General features: G+C 41.8%; 2 protein-coding genes across 10 annotated transcripts in view; both read right to left on the bottom strand.

The window, feature by feature from the left end:
• ABLIM1 (actin binding LIM protein 1) overlaps window positions 1-20,845 on the bottom strand; it is a 336,688-nt gene that overhangs the window by 239,983 nt on the left and 75,860 nt on the right. For 3 of the 9 annotated variants that reach the window (XM_016919411.4, XM_016919403.4, XM_003312772.7), the window contains exon 1: window positions 12,923-13,077. The exons of 4 other annotated variants lie outside the window; for them this stretch is intronic. In XM_016919411.4, the coding sequence (XP_016774900.1) occupies window positions 12,923-12,986 (64 nt within the window). In that variant the 5' untranslated portion in view covers window positions 12,987-13,077. Of the gene's footprint in view, window positions 1-12,922; window positions 13,637-20,845 lie in introns of those variants that run through there. 2 more of the 9 variants (XM_009459294.5, XM_508051.9) reach the window with 2 other exon arrangements.
• On the bottom strand, window positions 18,707-19,254 carry LOC129136228 (peptidyl-prolyl cis-trans isomerase A-like). The gene has a single exon (XM_063782152.1). The coding sequence runs from the start codon at window positions 19,166-19,168 to the stop codon at window positions 18,791-18,793; it is 378 nt and encodes a 125-aa protein (XP_063638222.1). The 5' UTR covers window positions 19,169-19,254; the 3' UTR covers window positions 18,707-18,790.

Genomic DNA, 20,845 nt, shown 5'->3' on the forward strand with positions numbered 1-20,845 from the left:
GGGGCTATTCTGGATAAAGCCGCTATGAATATCACTGTACATGTCCATTGGTGGACGTTCATGCTATAGATGTATAGTGTTTATGTTTATGCACACACACGGATGTATCATACAGGTGTATATAGATGTATAGAAGATGCATGTTTTGCTTCTGAAGGTGATGCCAAACACTTTTCCAAAGTGAGTTGTTCAGTTTATACTCCCACCAGCAATGTAGGAGAATTGCAGTTGTTTCACATCCTTGACGATACTTAGTATTGTCAGACCTTCTAATTTTACCCATGCTGATAGACATATAAAAGTTTGTAAATAAAGTTTTATTGAAATGGTGTCTCATTGAGGTTTTAATTTGCATTTCACTGATGACTAATGAAAGTGAGACTTTTTTCATATGCTTATTGACCATTCTGGATATGCTGTTTTGTGAAGTATACACCTATGTGAAGTATGGCTTATCTGCCTTTTTCTTATTGATTTGTAGGAGTTCCTTTTTCAGATTTTTTTTTAGAGACAGGTTCTCTCTCTGCCACTCAGGCTGGAGTGCAGTGGCACGATCATAGCTCAATGCAGCCTCCAACACCTGGGCTCAAACAATCCTCCCACCTCAGCCTTCTGAGTAGCTGAGACTACAGTTGAGTGCCACCACACCCAGCTAATTTTGTTTCATTTATTTATTTTTAATTTTTTAGGATAGGATCTGGCTATGTTGCCCGGGCTGGTCTTGAACTCCTGGCCTCAAGTAATCCTCCCATCTTGGCTTCCCAAGGATCTGGATTACAAGTATGAGCCACAACACCTAGCCAGGAGTTATTTATTTATTTATTTATTTATTTATTTTTATTTTTTATTTTTTTAGATGGAATCTCACTCTGTTGCCCAGGCTGGAGTGCAGTGGTGTAATTTCTGTTCACTGCAACCTCCGCCGCCCAGGTTCAAGCAATCCTCCCACTTCAGCCTGCCAAGTAGATGAGACTACAGGCATGTGCCACCATGCCCAGCTAATTTTTGTATTTTTAGTAGAGATGGGGTTTTACCATGTTGGCCAGAGTGGTCTTGAGCTCCTGACCTCAGGTGATCCACCTGCCTCAGCCTCCCAAAGTGCTGGGATTACAGGCATGAGCCACCCACGCCTGGCCAGTTCTTTTTATATATTGGATATGAGTATGTTTTCAGAAAAACATAATGTAACTATCTTCTCCTAGATGATAGCTGGCCTATTCATGTTCTTAATGATGTCCTTTGATGAACAACTCCTAATGTTAATGTAATTCAATTAGTATTTTTTGTCTTTTATGGCTAGTGTTTGGGTTTGGTCCTGTTTAAAACGTCTTTGTTTAATCCATGGTTTTGAAGGTATTCTATGCTTTATTCCAGAAGCTTGTTTTAGCTTTTATGTTCCATCTCAAATTAAATTTAATAAACAGTATAAGATAGTGATCAAGGTTCATTTTCCCCCCACATAGATATCTCATGCTCCAGCATCATTTACTGAAAAATCCATTCTTTCTGCACTGAATTGTAGTGGCACCTGTGTTGTAAATAAGATGACCGTATGTGAGTGGTATTGTTTATGGATTCTACTCTCTTCCATTTTAATATTTTAAAAAATCAGCCGGGCTCAGTGGCTCATGCCTGTAATTCCAGCACTTTGGGAGGCTGAGGCAGGTGGATCACCTGAGGTCAGGAGTTCCAGACCAGCCTGACCAACATGGAGAAGCCCCATCTCTACTAAAAATACAAAAATTAGCCAGTCGTGGTGGTGCATGCCTGCAATCCCAGCTACTTGGGAGGCTGAGGCAGGAGAATCACTTGAACCTGGGAGGTGGAGGTTGCAGTGAGCCGAGATCGTGCCACTACACTCCAGCCTGGGTGACAGAGCAAGACTCCAGCTAAAAACAAAAAAACAAAAAAAACCCAAAACTCTTTCCACCAACACCACACTGCCATTCAAGTTTACTTGTAATCATTTTTTATAATAGTTAAGATATCTTTACCCCATTAATTTGTATAGCAATGAGCAATGCTAATCCAAAACCCTTACTATGGTATGCAATCACAGGCAGGCCCTTGTTCATGTCTTCTTCCTTATCTCTGAAGCCTTCCTTCTCATTCACTAAGCTGCAGTCACAGTGGCCATCATTCATTCCACGTGGCACAGACCTCAGACACACTCTTCCCTCTGCAGGCAGTCTCTGTGGCTCCCAACCCCACCACACACACTCTTATTTATCAGCCAGGCCTCCGCTTCAGTGTCAGCTCCTTGGAGAGGTCTTCCTGGATGCCCCAACTAAATTAGATTCTCTTATTATCCTATATATTTTCTCATGGTACCACAATTTATAATTATGCAATTGTCTGACTTCTCAAAAGCCTGCAAGGAGCATCACATGAGGAGGGACCATATTTATTACATGACCAATTATTTGGACACGATGACAGGCTTCAGTAGTTGTTCAATTACTGATCTGAATCTTTTTTGTTTTCAATAAAGATGAAATCCCTAGAGTGACTTAAAAAAATAAAAGACTATTGAGAAGAGAGACATTAAGGGCAAAATTCAGGCAAATGTAATCAGAGGAAAAAAAAGTGGGGGGAACCAGGTTATCTAGTTAGCAAAATAGAGTTTAAGAGGGACCATCTGGTCCCAGTGTGGTGGCTCATGCCTGTAATCTCAGAACTTTGGGAGGCCGAGGCAGGCAGATCACTTGAGGTCAAGAGTTCGAGACCAGCCTGGCCAACATGGCGAAACCCCATCTATACTAGAAACACAAAAATCAGCCAGGCATGGTGGCATGCGCCTGTAGTCCCAGCTACTCAGGAGGCTGAGGCACCAGAATTGCTTGAACCTGGGAGGTGAAGGTTACAGTGAGCCAAGATCATGCCACTGCATTCCAGCCTGGGCCACAGAGCGAGACTCTGTCACACACACACAAAAAAATTAATTAATTAATTAAAAAGAAGAGAGACCTTTTGTACACACCTTTGGTCTCAATTCCTAAGAATCAGTTTAGCAGTTATTATTTTAAATGTACATCATAACTGTAAAAATGTTTCATATTCTCAGCCACTTGGTGTTCAGGAATTCAGAAGGTAGTGAGACATAAGTTCTGCAGTCAGAGTTGGGTTCAAGCTCTGGCTCCGCTATTTACCACGAAGTTGGGCAAGATTTACCACGAAGTTGGGAAAATGTTTTGTAAGTAACAGTTTCCTCACCTCCTTCCTAGAACTGTTAAGGCAATTAAATGAGATTTAAATTAGATAATACAATATGTAAAGACATAGCACAGTGCCTGCCACAGAGTGAGGACTCAAAAGATCTGAGCTATCTTAATAATTGTTATTCTTTTTTTTTTTTTTGAGATGGAGTCTTGCTCCATCTCAAAAGTGGAAGTGAAGTGAAGGGACACTGTTAAACCTTCAAAATCAGAAATTTATAAGAATGCTCTGAGAGTCATGAAGAGACTAGAAAAAAATTTTCTTCTTCATAAAGATGGAAAATCTTTAAAGATGAAAGTTTGTGGGAGGCTGGATCTCAGGCAGTTTCTGCCCAGAATTCCCTGACCTAATCTTTCTCCTTAGAACCTCTCTTGGCTCTCTTGCTATATGAACACATGGCTCTTTCCACGGCCATCATAAAATGGTAGAAAGTCCTCTGTATCAGCATGGTTATAACCAAATGCTCCCTATGTCCTGAGATGGAATATCTTGCCCATCCCTATGTCCCAGATGTTCTCTATGTTCCCTATGTTCCATTCACCCTATGTTGCCAAGTATCCACAATCATTGAAGAGCTGTCCTCATTGGGTAGAGAGCCCCATGTTGATGACTCCCAAGCTGAAGCCTACATTACAATAAGATGACAAGTATGTACCAGCTGATATGGTTTGGCTGTGTCCCCATCCAAATCTCATCTTGAACTGTAGCTCCCACAAATCCCCATGTTACTGGAGGGACCCGGTGGGAGGTAACTGAATCGTGGGGGTGGGTCTTTTCCATGCTATTCTCGTGATAGTGAATAAGTCTCACAAGATCTGATGGTTTTATAAAGGGCAGTTCTCCTGAACATGGTCTCTTGCCTGCCACCATGTAAGAGGTGACTTTGCTCCTCCTTCGCCTTCTGCCATGATTGTGAGGCCTCCTCAGCCATGTGGAAATGTGAGTCCATTAAACCTCTTTCCTTTATAAATTACCCAGTCTCAGGTATGTCCTTATAGCAGTGTGAGAACAGACTAATACACCAGCCACTAGCCTTTGCGTGTATTTACATATACAACTCCTGTCATGCTTACCAGGACCTTATGCATTAGCTAAGATGTACTAGTTTTCTGGGGCTTCTATTACAAAGTATCGTAGACTGGGTGGCTTACACAACAGAAACTGTCTCACAGTTCTGGAGACTAGAAATTCAAAGTCAAAGAGCGCAGAGTCGGTTCCTTCTGAGGGCTGTGAGGGAGAATCTGTTCCATTCCTCTCTGCTACTCTCTGGTAGGTTCAGGCCTTTCTTGGTTTGGAGATGGTTCTCTTGTTTCTTTATGCCATTTTTACCTATGCATGTCCATCTCTGCATCCAAATTTCCCTTTTTTTAACGACATCTCATGTTAGATTAAAGCCTACCCTCATGACCTCATCTTAACTTGATGGTCTGTTAAGGTGATCCAAATAAGGTCACAGTCACAGGTACTGGCGATTAGGACTTCAGTGTCCTTTGTGAGGACACAATTCAATGCATAACCAGAAGAAAGGAAATTACCTGACAGTGGGGCAAGATGACTTCTCAAGAAAAGAAGGAAACACAACTGGTATAACAACAAATGAAAAGAAAATGTGACTGGGCGCGATGGCTCACGCCTCTAATCACAGCACTTTGGGAGGCCGAGGTGGGTGAATCACGAGGTCAGTAGATTGAGACCAGCCTGGCCAACATGGCAAAATACCGTCTCTACTAAAAATACAAAAATTAGCTGGGTGTGGTGGTGCGTGACTGTAATCCCAGCTACTCGGGAGGCTGAGGCAAGAGAATGGCTTGAACCCGGGAAGCGGAGATTGCAGTGAACCGAGATCGCGACACTGCACTCCAGCCTGGCGACAGAGCTAGACTCCATCTCAAAAAAGACTCTGTCTCAAAAAAACAAAAAAAAAGAAAATGTAAGAGAACAATCAGTAACCATGAGAGTGGATTTATACAATTATGTTTCTTGGGGAAATGGTATTCCCAAGAAACTCGGGGGATTTCAGATTATTGTGTTCTCAAAACCCCTCAAGAATTCCTTTAAATTTTATTGCCAATCTCAGGTTTAATGACTAGGAATGGAGACTCCTAAGTCCTTTCACTGTGCGGTTTTATTTTAATCATATGTATGTAAAATCAGTAGGAAGTTTTTTTCTTTGAGATGGTGTCTCTGTCATGCAGGCTGGAGTGCAGTGGCATGATCTCGACTCACTGCAACGTCTACCTCCTGGGTTCAAGCGATTCTCCTGCCTCAGCATCCTGAGTAGCTGGGAGTACAGGCGTGCACCAGCATGCCTGGCTAACTTTTGTATTTTTAGTACAGATGGGGTTTTTCCATGTTGGCCAGGCTGGTCCCAAACTCCTAACCTCAGGTGATCCACCCTGCCTTGGCCTCCCAAAGTGCTGGGATTACAGGCATGAGCCACCGCGCCTGGCCAAGTTTATCTACCTCAAGAAAAATCCCTCTTACTTCTGAAAAGCCTGGTTCCCTCCCTCTGGGGGACCCTCCTGGAGCCCTTGGCATGCTATGGTCCACTTGTCTGCCACTGCTGCTGGCCTATGAGCTCCACAAAGGGAAGACTCATAGCCACCTTTCTCATGACTGTATCCCCAGGTCCTAGCATGGTGACTGGCACATAGTAGGAGCTCAGTAAATAATAGTGAAATGAATGAAATAAAACAATCCCCCTCATGCCCCTTCTTCTGTGTGTATTATGACATTGCCATCAGGACAAAAAACCCAGAAACACCTGAGAAAAGTATAAAGCCTGAGAAAAATCTTGATAGAATTAAGACTTTTATCCAAGGAGCATTCTGCCTTCCCACCTTTCCTAAAGCTACACTCCAAACTCTTCTGTATCTGGGTTTAATCAGCAGAAATCTGGCTAACTGGCTAGGTATAGTGGCTCACGCCTGTAATCCCAGCCCTTTGGGAGGCCGAGGTGGGAGGATCACTAGAGGCCAGGTGTTTAAGACCATCCTGGCCAACATGGCAAAACCCCGTCTCTCCCAAAAGACACAAAAAATGAGCCATGTGTGGTGGCACGCGCCTGTAATTCCACCTACTTGGGAGGCTGAAACAGGAGAACCACTTGAACTTGGGAGGTGGAGGTTGCAGTGAGCCAAGATTGCGCCACTGCACTCCAGCCTGGGCAACAGCCAGACTCTGCCTCAAAAAAATAAAAATAAAAAAGAAATCATCTAACTACAGGTTCCCAACTACAAGCTGACTGTAATTGAGTAAATTGGTATTAAAGATTTCTAGCAAAAAACTGTTCATTTTGTAACAGTATTCCAGGCTTCATTCTATCTCCAAATATGGAGAGGAAACACACGAAAGTTGGTGAGTAAAATCTAGGTGAAATACAACTGAGAATAGAAAAATACTCACTTGAATTTGCATGGTTTCCTGATGGTTAAAAATCAACCATTCTTTTTTAATTCCTTTAGTTCCTTTACACACATCTAGGTCATATCAATCAAATAAATGTTTTAAAGTGGCATAAAATCAAATCACTTTAATTAGGCATTTCTTTCATTTTATTTCTAATCCTTTTTTTCCCTCATTCTCCAGCTAAGCAAAAACATGAACGTTCTTAGCAAACAGGTTTTCAAACAGGGTTTTAGAGCAGAAATAATTAGTACCAAGTAATATTTTGAAAGAATGATGAGTTTTCATTATTGTTTTCATTCTGACTGAACTAACTACATTAACCTGTTAACAAATTTATTGAACAATCATATAATTGTTTTCTGACTTCATTTCTAAAGCATGTCTCATTAAGCTAAACTAATCTTTATCGCCTTTGAAACCACGGATTCTTTTTCAAGAAGTCTTCCACAGCTGACTCTTTCTTATTTCTTTCAGTAGTCTAGGGCAGTGGTCTGTAAACTAATGCCTGCTGCCTGTGTTTGTAAATGAAGTTCTGTTGAAAGCAGCCATGTCCATTTATTTATGTATTGTCTATGGCTGCTTTTGTGCTATAATCTCAGACTTGAGTAGTTGCAGCAGAGACCATTTGGCTCACAAAGACTTAAATATTTACTATTGTGCCCTTTACAGAAAAAGTATGCTTTAGGCTAATCACACAAAGCATTCAAATCTTGTATTTCTTAGCTTTTTGCTCTATAAACATCTTATTCATTGGTTTCATCTGTGTACCATTTCCTTGAGTTTGTTAGAAAGTTCCCTAGGGTTAGATTGTCTTTTTATTTTCTTTTTTAAACCAAGAATAAAGTATTTCAGGTTAACTGAGCATAATAATTTTATTTCACTGAGTCTCAGTGCGTGTCTATTCATGCCAGTACCACTGCTACTGCATAGAAACTATGGTGGATTATATCATTGGCTGAATTTATCACCCCTCCTTATATCCATGCCCTTTGCCATGTAACTTTGAATGCCCTCTCACTTTGAGACTGGAATTGATGATGTGACTCATCTGGCTTATAGAATAAAGAAGTGACAGTGTGCCAGTTATGAACTTAGCCGTCAAGCGGTCACGCATATTTCTACATGCTCTCTTGCCCTTCTGTGTCAGCATGATGAAAAAGAAAGAAAGAAAGAAGGAAAGAAAGAAAGAGAAAGAAAGCAGCATGACACCAACCATATGTCTCATCAAACCTAAAATCTTACTATCTGGCTCTTTACAGAAAAAGTGTGCTGCCTGCTCTTCTGAGGGCTTGCCAGACCCCTATTGTTTACTATTAATTTTCTCCCCACCAAACAGGCCAAGTTAGAAATATCTTAAACCTTGCCGGAAGTGGTGGCTCATGTCTGTAATCCCAGCACTCTGGGAGGCCTAGGCGGGTGGATCACCTGAGGTCGGGAGTTTGAGACCAGCCCGACCAACATGGAGAAACCTTGTCTCTACTAAAAATTACAAAATTAGCCAGGCGTGGTGGCGTGTGCCTGTGGTCCCAGCTACTCGGGAGGCTGAGGCAGGAGAATTGCTGGAACCCTGGAGGTGGAGGTTGCAGTGAGCCGAGATCCTGCCATTGCACTCCAGCCTGGGCAACAAGAACAAAACTCCGTCTCAAAAAAAAAAAAAAAAAAGAAATATCTTAAACCTTTTAATAAATTGCATGTTTATTCAACCATGAAACATAAAAATGCAAAATGTCTCATTGGGAAATGCCACATTCTGGAACAGAAATGCCCCAGTTTTCGTCATCCTAAGAAGTCAGGCCAGAAAAACTCTATACTCTTTGGCTCTCTCATTCCTTTGTCTCCCATTCATGCGAGAAGACACTATCTGCCTTTTAAAACTAGGAATATGGATTACTTTGATGAAAATAAAATAGATAAATAAAACAGCTAATGGTTGTTATCCCCTAAGTTTGGGCAGCGGTCAAAGGGAGCTTTTGCCTCTCATGTAGTGTTCGAAATTTTTACAATGAAAGCCTATTCTTACATGATTTTTATAATTAAAAATAAGCAAAACACACAGACATAAAACTAAAATAAAATTACCAAACTAGAATCAAGGCCTTGGATTCATAGCACTATTCAACGATATAAATAATTTGCAAGAATCTGAATCTCCCAGATGGAACTCTAATTGCCAATTATATAACCCATTCATTATTACGCGGGAGGCACTGTGCCATGAGTCTTATAGATATTCTCACTTCATCCTCACAATCTTATAAAGCAGACAGTATTGTTATCTCTATTTTACAGATGTGGAAACTGAGGCTTAGAGAAGTTGAGAAATTTGGCCAAGATTACACAGCTAGTAGGTGTCCAAGCTGCCATCTGACCAAATCTCTCTGCTTCTAGAGCTCAAGCACTTCACCAGTGCATCATGCTCAAAAGGAGCACGCTTTCCTTCTACAAGTCCATAATTATGCATTTATATTTGTTAAAATCACTTTGAAATTTACCAAAGAACAATCATGTTAGCAAGGGGAAAATAAATCCCCAATCCTCTGTGGCTCTGGCAGTGTGGAAGGGGCAGAAATGGTTTCTGAGGACAAGAGGCACCCTTCCTTCATACTGGAGCCATGGTGACCCGTGCTCAGATGTGCCCCTTGTAACCAGCGAGGTCATCTATATCCCGAAGGATCCCGCGGGCCTTCCCCAGCCAGCTTTCTAACATCTTTAGATGATGACACCCTCTCACATCGTTTATCCCAACACTTGCATTCTCCACTCTTGCTCAGGTCACTACATAATGTCTCGTGTTGGTTAGTTGCCCATATATGCCAGTGGACCTTCCAGGATTATCATTCTAAATGACAGAGATTTATTCTGAACAGTCCCTAGCATGGTGCCTGCCACCTGTTGAAAAGTGCTTGTAAATTAATTACAGCAGAATGTTACTTAACAGCTCCAATGCCAAGTATAGGGATGGCTCTATGACTCATCAGCAGACCCTCCCTGATGAAGCTACCAATTAGAGACAGACTATTACAGTGACAGTCACTCTAAATGTAAAAAAATAAAGATGTGGGTGGGGCCAAGAGCCACAATCAGTGAAGTGGCTGATTAATCCATGAATCTGCAGGTACATTTAGCTAGTCATACAACCAGCATTACCTTATATATGGAAAATGGGGCTACCAGACCATTTTAGCCATTTTATATACTTTTTATTTTAATTTTATATTGAGAGAGAGAGTTTCGCTCTTTTTGCCCAGGCTTGAGTGCAGTGGCACGATCTCAGCTCAACGCAACCTCCGCCTCTTGGGTTCAAGTGATTCTCCTGCCTCAGCCTCCTGAGTAGCTGGGATTACAGGCGTGTGCCACCATGCCTGGCTAATTTTGTATTTTTAGTAGAAATGAGGTTTCACCACGTTGGCCAGGCTGGTCTCGAACTCCTGACCTCAAGCGATCTGCCCACCTCAGCCTCCCAAAGTGCTGGGATTATAGGCATGAGCCATCACGCCTGGCCTAAACCATTTAAAAATAGTCACCAGGGATGTGCTTCCCACAAAATAATGCCACCCCATGAACATGCTGGCATTTTCCCAAGAGCACTGTGTATACTACATCCCCTTCTAACTCTCTACACCACTTCAATTCACATGACAGCAGGACATATGTTTCCCAGGCAAAATATTACAAAGAAGAGTAATAGCAGGCTTGGGGAGTTCCTGTTCCAGGAAGATATTCAAGGTACCCTGGTGTGGTCACAAGCCTGGGGAGCCTATGACTCAGACAGAAGCTCCCAAGACTCAGTCTATTGCTGACTGTTTTATGGAAATCCAGTGCCCAATTCTCCGAGCATGCTGCCTGCTCCCACTCCTGGGGCACGTTCCTGGCAATGTCATGCTCTGATTGACCCACTGGTCACCGACTGTGGCAGCGCTCATTTGCAGTGGCAGCTGTGACTGCCTTTGGAAGCAGGAAAACCTGTCTGGCATTTCCATTCTCTCATATGAAACCTAAAAGTAGTGCTAATCGGCACGATGCATTTTCCCTCTTTTTGGAAATGAATGACATTTAGTGATAAGTCTTGTAAAATCCCAATATTCTGAATTGCTATCCTGGCTACCACCCCAATATTTAAACTATGTTAACGATGGAGACATACATGTCAGCAGTCAGATTTTAATATAAAATTAACGGCTGACTATCTCAAAGTCCTAAATTACTATTAATTGTAAACAAACACTAGCTCTAAGTATATCCTTTAGAGCAGAAGGTTGTAAGTCACTGTATCAAAGTCTTAAATCAGCAGCCACCTAACTAGCTAATGCTTTCAAGGTGTGCCAGGAGAGAAAGGACAGGATGATCTTCTCTTACTAAAGAGAGATGGATGAACAGCTGCAAGCTTTGCTGTTGTTTTAAAACATCAGGGAACCAGCTACTGAGAATAATAAATAAAATGTAAGCAGGGTCAGACTTATTTATTACATATCCTTTCAAAATATCCTTTTGTTTAAAAAAAGCTAATTAAAAGTATTGCCCATATTCCCTATAGAGAGTACATTTAAAACAATGCAGAGTAGCAAAACCCCTAATGTTCCAAACATAAGGTGTGCCTGTTTTTAAGTCTGGGAATAATTTGCCAACTTCCAATTTAATTATGACTGAGCTTCAAGTCAACTGTTGAGTGTTCTAGAGATACGGTTTCTGTAGATTCCAGCTGGTAGCAAGTGGAAAGACTCCAAATACCTTAAAAATATGCCACGGAGTAGAAGGGAGGAGAGTAGTTAAAAAACAAGGAAGAGAAAGAAAGTTGTTCTTTCTGGCTTGACCACTAAAAATATAATTAGATGTATCACTTACTCTGTTTACTTACAGTCTCTCTGCATGTAAGATTTCTTCCAAAACCTGCCCTATCTTTCTGGAAACCCAAACTAAAATCCACTCTTTGTACAGTACAAGAAAAACAGAGGACTTTAAATTCATTTAAATAAAGACATCTAGACATCTTGAGATATTCTAATTTTATCACTAGGACCCCATTCAGTTGGAAAAGACATAGCATCATAGTTTTCCACTCTAAATGTATCAGGAATACACGAATGCATTCTAATTAATATGCATAGTGTCCTTATTAAAATTCAAATTCTATATTTGAGGAAAGTCCAGAATGTCAAAGAATCTTGTGTAAACCTGAGGTGACGTTATCCTTTAGAAAGAACGGGGGGGGGGCTGTTCTTGGCTGACCACCCACGTGGGGCCATCGTCCACTTTAAGTTTTCCTATTCTAATGTTTGTCAACTTTCGTCTTTCCAGTAAACGTCCAAGGCAGGTCAGTGAGGAATAGGAAACCACATTACTGGACTTTTAAATCAGCATAGTCTTTCAAAATCATGCTCATTTACAGGAGAAAACTGTGTGGCATAAAAAGCCACCATGAATTATTCATCAGTTACAGCGTGTGCCAACCTCAGATTCCTTTGTACCTCGTAACAAGTGTATACATGTGAAGTGTAGCAGACCCGGCTCCCCAGTCCTACCAGTCCTGGGTACAAAGGCAAACCCAAGCTCACCGGAGGTCCTGCGAAACAGAGAAGAGTGGCGAGATTGGAAGTGAAGGAGGGAGGGGGCCCAGCCTACCTGCCGTATCTGGAATTACCCACGAGTCTACTCTCCAGGAACCAAAATAAGTTACACTCTCTTATCTTAAGGGGTCCAGTATCAAAGGAATCAGCAACCGATCGCCACAGTCCCTAGGTTTCAATGGAGCAGCCTGTGAGACTGCGTGGGGCCACCCTCTGCAGTTGTGTTGGACGTGGTGTTGGCTGTCGGCCCCTGGGGATGCTGAGCAGGACCAGCCGGGGCACTCCTGAAGCCAGCCAGCCTCACCACGGAACAACCTCTCCCATCAAACACAACTGTAGGGAAAGCATCCTAGAGATGACATCCAAACTCAAACAAAATGCCCAGAAACAGGATCACAGGTGTTTGCCCACAGTCACTGAAGATGCCTTTTAATGTGCCCAAAGGACCAACCTACTCTTGGTTGAGTTGAGCTGGGCTACTGCTACAAAAGAGTCATGTCGATTTTAACATCCTATTATATTAAGAATATCTGTAAATATGTTGACAAATAAGATGTGCATTTTATACAGATATGTACTATCACAGAAATAGATTGTAAAACAATCTTTTACTTATTATCATAAGTGTAAAACAATTTTATCAAATGGAAAAGCCCTGCATCTTTCCTCATCTTTAAAGACACGGTCGACCCCAGACAGAATATATGCTGACTTTACAAAATGGACGGTCTAACCTTTGTAGTCTCCCATGGTGTGATGAGGGTCCGTGAGCTCAGTCATTTCCAAGGTCATTAACATGCACAAAGCTCCAGGGTTTCAGCTTTTCTTCACTAGGCATCTGGCACACAGAAAGGCTGCAACACTCCTCAAAGGAGAGGCTGGGGCCCTGGCTCTCCTCCCAGGAGTCTGTGGGCTGAACTGGACCCGAGGGAGGGGTGTGCCACCGGTGGGTGTGCCACAGCCAGCGCAGGAAGAATGAGGAGTTTCCTGAGTGACTCTGGCTCCTTCCTCATGTACAGATTCTGCATCCCCTTCTTCTCTCGACCCTGCCCCTACCACTTCTAAAGAGACCCCTTGCAAAAGCACATCAGCTCAATGACGCCACACCCACTGAAAACACTCATTTCTGGGAAGCCACTATTAGAACACGCCAAGAATGTTCCTAGGATTTTCCTGCATTCTGCACAATCCAGAATCCAGATTTTGATCACTATCATTTCACAATAACTGAAACACATGAAATAAAGAAAGAAAAGGATCGATTATTCCCCAGCCTTCCGCCTCCTCTTTTTCCTTAATGAATTACTATCTCAACCAGATGGGCTTTTAATTATTTTCTTCACTACTAGAATTTTTAAAAAATGCTATCACTTGGAGAGGCTTCTTTTACTAACAGCCTGATTATTCATTATGGCTTTGGAAACAGTTCCCTGACAAACTCCTGGTATGAGACGAGCCGTGGACTTTGAGCCTTTTTATATTAGGTATACAAGCTGTCTGAAAACAATGACCTCATCCGGAAAGACTCAGGAAAGAGGCATTTTTTTCCTTTCATCAGTAATGCCCTGATGTTGGGCTGGATTATCCACCACCCACAATCCAACTTTTCTCACAGTTATTTTTGAACACCGGGAATTTTGCATATTGGAAAAGTTATGAAGACAGTTTAAATGGAAAAAGACCCTTAGGACAAATATCCTTGGCATCAGATACACACATTGGCTAAGAAATAGGAGGAAACTGGCATAATTGCTTTAAACATGAGGGTAAAACATTTAATTCCTACAATAAAGATGTAACCAGCAGCACCCATTGTGAGATATTAATTTAATGTAAGGCCTATAATCAATCCACTGGAAAACAAGACTATTTGAAACACATTGGCCAAATGCAAAGTTTGATTAATTGAAGAGTCCTGGCTTACTCTCTTCCCCAGCGAAGTGGCTTTTTTATTTTGTTTTGAAATGACTCGGGTAGACAGTCATCCTCATGGGTCACCCTATGTGCCCTTCCCCTGGTCCAGGCTACTGCCTGGAACTTGGTGCCTCTGATAATGTCCTCCTGACTTGGCTGTAGCACCAGGCGCCAGACAAAGAGTCACAACTGGATTGCTCATTGATAAAATGCTTGCCATTTGCAGAGCTGTCATGTGTCAGCTGCTGCCAAAGGCCAGTCGCATCAACTGAAATCTTCTGATTACACCTAATGCCTTGCATTCTCATGATAGTGATTCCATATTTTAGCCTAATGTGTTTTTTGTTAGTGTCTTGGGATTTTTACCATAAGGATGGAAGTCTTTCATCGTTGCATTCTTTATTCTTGTTAGCCTGCATTTAAAATGTAATGGAGGCTAGTTTTTCCTACTCCTTTAAATCTCGAAGTATTATTCCTACTTGATATTAAATGAGAGAAGAAACCAAGTACAGAGCTACAGCTATTTTCAGGGGCTAAAATAGGGTGCTAGTTTAAAAATAACCTGCATTGCATTGGTTCCTTGCCTTTTACAAGGCAGGACAGGGGCAAAGTGGGGGAGCAGGCAATCCAATATTGAAACTTTGATTTTTTTGAATGTTAAGCAATAAAGTGATTCTTTCCTAATCATAGTCCTCCAAATTTGACTTGTGTTAGTTGAACCACAATTTGGTTGATGATTTATTATAGTCAAGAAACTGGCCAGGTGTGGTGACTCATGCCTGTAATCCCAGCACTTTGGGAGGCCGAGATGGGAGGATAGTTTGAGCTCTGGAATTTCAGACCAGCCTGGGAAGTATTGCAGGACCTTGTCTCTACTAAAAATTAAAAAAAAAATTAGGCAGGCATGGCGGCCTGCACCTATAGTCCTAGCTACTCAGGAGGCTGAGGCAGGAGGATTGCTTGAGCCCAGAAGATTGGGGCTGCAGTGAGCCATGATCACACCACTGCATGCCATCCTGGGTGACAGGGTGAGACCCCGTCTCAAAAAAAAAACAAAAACAAAAGAGGTGAAACCAACTGCCTAGAAACTTGTTTAAAATGCACAATTTTCTTTCTCTCTTCCTTCCTCTTTTCCTTTCTCCCTTCCTTCTTCTCTCTTTATCTCTCTTTCTTTCTGAGATAGAGTCTCACTCTGTCACCTAGGCTGGATTGCATTGGCACAATCACAGCTCACTGCAGCTTTGACCTCCTAGGTTCAAGTGATTCTCCTGCTTCAGCCTCCCGAGTAGCTGGGACTACAGGCATGTGCCACCATGCCCGGCTATTTTTTTTTTTTTTAATAGAGACAGAGTCTCCCTATATTGCCCAGGCTGGTCTCAAACTCCCAGACTCAAATAATCCTCTCGCCTCAGCCTCCCAAAGTGCTGCGATTACAGGCATGAGCCACAGTGCCCGGCCTCACACAACCACTTTCTAATTAAATAGCAATGGAGCTTATACCATGTCATTTTGAAATCAGAGACACGGTTGTGTGTTCCTTACCTTATCTGATTCAGTCATCTTAAAAACACAGAGCAGAAATCTTTCCCAACCACGCTTCTAGAACCCTTCACAGGAAAGTGACTGTCACTTAGCAAAACAAATACAAATGCTTAAAATTGCATCTTCACCTGTATTTGAGAAATGCTTAATTAAATATTGTTAAACAGTTTTCTTAACCATGGACTTACTATGTATTAATATGCAAGTGTGCCTGTAACTAAGAGATAAATAAGATAAGAAGCATTTCCTGAATTTATTCAACCAGAGAACCCCCAACCCAGTACAACTATGAACTTTTCACAAAACAGAGCTTGGAAAACATTTCTCTGAGGAAGGAGAGGGCTAGAAAGGGTTTTAGAGATAATTTCCATCACAGTTTCAAAGATAAGAAGTTTCAAAGCCAAAAATTTAGGGACTTGCCCAAGGCCAGCAGAGGATATATAAGGAGAACAATTCTCTTCTGCCTTGCAACATTTTGAATGGCTACAATAGGCCAACATGCTTGGCTCTGTTTGCAATTAAGGTATGACCGATAGTGATGCTGTCATACCCTGGTAACACAGATGCTGCTGTGTTCTTAGGCAAACAGGATACCTTACAACAGATTATGTTAAAAGACCTCGCCTAGGCCTGCTTTGCAATTACAGAATAGGAGACAAAGCTTACCACCATGTAATTTATGACAGGGCTGAGAGTGAAAAATAGCAGATATCAGTAACAAAACATTCAGAGGGCCTTGGCCTCATCTTTTAAACTAAGCAGAAGAGACAGAAACTTGAAGCAAATTGAATTCCACATGAAAAATGATTCCTTTGGGAAAGATAAAAACTAAATTTCTTAAAAGGTCAGATTCAATAAGGAAGAAGAAACTTCTAGACTTTATCTAGAAAGGCACAGGAAAAAAGTAATGATTTGGCATTTTCCCTGAACTTGTCTTCCAATTATATTCAATTATAAGCCCAAATCATTGGTCCCATCCCAAGCTCAGCTATACAACTTTGTTGGAGAGCAGTTTCCAGAACTATTAGGTTGGGGCAAAAGTCATTGTAGTTTTTGCCATTGAAAGTAATGGCAAAAAATGCAGTGACTTTTGTCCCAACCTAATAAAAGGAGTGTGCAGTTCACCACACACTTAAACAGAAAGCTTAACCTAGAAATGGTCCTTATAGGACACAACTACGTCCTCCGTGCTACTATTCATTCCAATTTCTGCTTATAATTTCCAGGTGGGTCCCGTGAAATTATTTTTGTGACTGGAAATGAAACTTCATGAGCTTTTCTGTTATCAACCCCTATTACATACGGTCCCTAAGTGCATTCCGCTTCTAATTATTCTTTTTATATGAAAAAACTCATGTAATCAAGAAACGTCTAGACTTTATCTAGAAAGGCACAGGAAAAAAGTAATGTTTGTCATTTTCCTGAACTTGTACGCCAATGATATTCAATTATAAGTCCAAATCATTGGTCCTATAAACTTCATAAACTGCAAAGCTTCATAAACTGCAAAGAGAATGGCCTCATTATTGTTCATAGCTCACATTGACCGAGGGCTCACTCTCTGTAGGCATTGAACAAAGATTCCCTCATTGATTTCTTATAACCCTCTAGGACAGGGACCATCATCATCTCCATTTTAAAGATGAGGCAATTAAAGAAAAGGTGAGAAGTTAAAGAAATTGCCCAAAGTCACTCCGCTAACAAGCAGTACAGTTGGGATTTGGACATAAGCAGCTAGAATCAGAGACTGTGCCCAGGATGCTAAAACTATTCTCAAGAATATTAAAACAGCTCTGGATGAATCAGTAATCAGAGAAGATGCCAAAGCCATTTTCATGCCTGAAGTAATGGTAGGGTGATATAAAAGACAAGTTCAGCAGTCCAAAAATTTAGCGTATACCCAAAGGCTGTTTATGCTTTTTCCAAAAAGTCTGAATACTCAAAGACTGTATGTGTGCAGGGAGGGGTTCTTATTACTGACGTCAGAAGAATCATTTTTCTGAGTCACATTCTGCTTTCAAGAGATTTTCCTGAATTAATCTCTTTCACAAAGACGGCTGATGGGTAGTCCCTGTCTCTACGGAGGCTGCAGAGAGGGAGGCCATCGTAGCAGGCTGCTTCTCTCACCTCATGGCTACTGTACAGGGCAGTTTATCAAGTTCAGGCAGAAGCTGCCATCCAGCATGTGCCAGACCAGGAAGAGGCAGAAGACCCAGCTTCGTGTCCTGGTCCTATCATCAGCTCACCAATGATCCTAGGCAAATCACCTGTCTTCCAAATCTGTAAAATGGGCCAATAATACCCATCCTATCTACCTTAGAATAAATGAAGATGACAGAGTTCACCCACCATTTTTGTTTTTTGTATATTGGTTTTTTTTTTTTTTGACAGAGTCTTACTCTGTTGCCCAGGCTGGAGTGCAGTGGCTCGATCTCGGCTCACTGCAGCCTCCACCTCCCGGGTTCAAGCCATTCTCATGCCTCAGCCTCCTGAGTAGCTGGGATTACAGGTGTGCACCACCACTCCCAGCTAATTTTTGTATTTTTATTAGCGACGGGGTTTCGCCATGTTAGCCCGGCTGGTCTTGAACACCTGGTCTCAAGTGATCCACCTATCGTGGCCTCCCAAAGTGCTGGGATTATAGGTATGAGCCACCGCACCTGGCCGCACTTTTTCTGTTAATTCTTTTTCTTTTCCTTTCCTTGCCTCCTTCCTTCCCTTTTTTTTTCTCTTTATGATCAGTATCTTTCAAAAAAAGATTCGAGGTGAAATTTCTAGCACACAGAAAACTGGACTCTCTACATTCAACAATAAGCTGGACAGGGAAGAGTAGTGAGTACATGGGAATCCATTTCCTGACTTGATGCTTATCCTAATCACTGCTTGATGCTGCCCCTTAGCATCTGCCACCACCACCCCAAAATGGGGCTAACTTTTTATAGTTATTTAGTTTTAATTTCATAATCATAAACTTAACTCAACTCTTCAATTCAGCTAGGCATAGGGAACAAGGAAAACATGGAACCCAAAGGGAACTGCAGCAAGAGCACAAAGATTCTAGGATACAGCGAGCAAATGGGGTGGAGGGTGCTCTCCTGAGCTACAAAAGGAATGGTCTGGTGGTTAAGATAAAACACAAGTCAAACTTACTCAAGTTGTCCACAGTCAGCAATGGTGATTTTCTTGCTGGTCTTGCCATTCCTGGACCCAAAGCGCCCCGTGGCCTCCACAATATTTATGCCTTCTTTCATCTTGCCAAAGACCACATGCTTGCCATCCAACCACTCACTCTTGGCAGTGCAGATGAAAAACTGGGAACCGTTTGTGTTGGGTCCAGCATTTGCCATGGACAAGATGCCAGGACCTGTATGCTTTAGGATGAAGTTCTCATCATCAAATTTCTCCCCATAGATGGACTTGCCACCAGTGCCATTATGGCATGTGAAGTCACCACCCTGACACATAAACCCTGGAATAATTCTGTGAAAGCGGGAGCCCTTACAACCAAATCCTTTCTCTCCCATGCCCAGAACACGAAGATTTTCTGCTGTCTTTGGAACCTTGTCTGCAAACAGCTCAAAGGAGATGCAGCCCAAGGGCTCACCATTGATGGCAATGTTGAAGAACACCGTGGGATTGACTATGGCTGATACTACAGGGCTCCTGGCGGCGGCAGCATCTGCAAAAACCTATTTTTTTTTTTTTTTTTTGAGATGGAGTCTTGCTCTGTTGCCCAAGCTGGAGTGCAGTGGTGCGATCTCAGCTCCCTGTAACCTCTGCCTCCCAGGTTCAAGTGATTCTCCCACCTCAGCCTCCCAAGGAGCTGAGACTACAGACATGCAACACTACACTCAGCTAATTTTTGTATTTTTAATAGAGACTGGGTTTCGCCATGTTGGCCAGGCTGGTCTCGAACTCCTGACCTCAACTGATCCTCCCGCCTTGGCCTCTCAAAGTACTGCAATTACAGGTGCGAGCCACCTCACCCGGCCCTGGCTAATATTTTTCAAATAGTTATTCTGAGTATAGTAAACATTTCTGACATGCATCTTTCAATTGTTCCTTCTAACAACCTTAGGAGATAAGGACAATTATGAATCCCTCTTTAAAAGATGAGAAAACTAAGCCTAAAGACAGTAATTTTTTTCAGAGTCACATCTTGTATGCAGAAGAGCACAGATTTGAACTCGGGTCTCTATGTCTTGATCTCTGTGCTATTATGAGACGCGATCAATGGCTCCACCTCAACATTCTCACAGCTTCTTCTTGTAGCTCTGCTGAAAGAATACACGTGGATGCCAATTAATTAATATCAATGCTGTTATTTGCATGAATTTTTTCATATAAACGAATAACTAGAAGCGGAATGCACTTAGTGGTATCCATAAAACAGTTTTTACATTTGCATACACAGCTAAGAAGTTTGCAGTGATGGACTTTCTATGTCTCTCTCCTCTCCCTTTTATCCATTTCATTCTGCCTCTCACTCCCTCCCAGTCTGCTATGTTAGAGAGGATTAAAATGCATGCTGTATTCCCTGCAAAAACAACAGGCATTTCTCTTTGGTGACTCATTTGATGCAAATAAGTTGCAGGAATCAGGGGATTCCACTCTTGGTGCCTTTGAAAAAGTTGTAATGATAAAGTCTAAAAGGAAACAAATTACTGCAGAACAAGGAGATTCTATGTTCTTTCATTGTAAACAGATGAAGCATTGGGTTAAATCATAATGACTTACTTTAGTGTGGATTTTTTATAACTTCCACATTCATTACCATTTTCATTTGGCACATGAGTGATACATGACCACAGCAATTGCAAAATATTCCACACATAGCTTCACCCCCAGAGAATGAAAGAGGATATTTACTGACTGTGCTATACCCAGAAGGCTACATTTAATACAGATTTTTGCTGTTGTGAAAGGGTAGGAAAACAGAATAAACACCTAGAAGACACATACCTGCCCAAGAAATGTTACTACATCATTGTCTCTCTCCTGCACTGTTCACTCAGTGTGTATTACTTCTAAGCTGTTCCACCACCTTCTCCATGGAAGCTTCATTCAAAGTCAGTGGGAAGAGAAAATATGCCATATTCTACTGAGAATAAGAATGCTACTCCAGATCATTGACTTCAATTCAGCTCTCCAGTTTAATTTGGGAGACTTCAAATTTATTTAACATTCTGTATTACCCTCTC

This window comes from Pan troglodytes, chromosome 8 (assembly GCF_028858775.2).
Source record: "Pan troglodytes isolate AG18354 chromosome 8, NHGRI_mPanTro3-v2.0_pri, whole genome shotgun sequence".
NCBI classification, from domain to species: Eukaryota; Metazoa; Chordata; class Mammalia; order Primates; family Hominidae; genus Pan; species Pan troglodytes.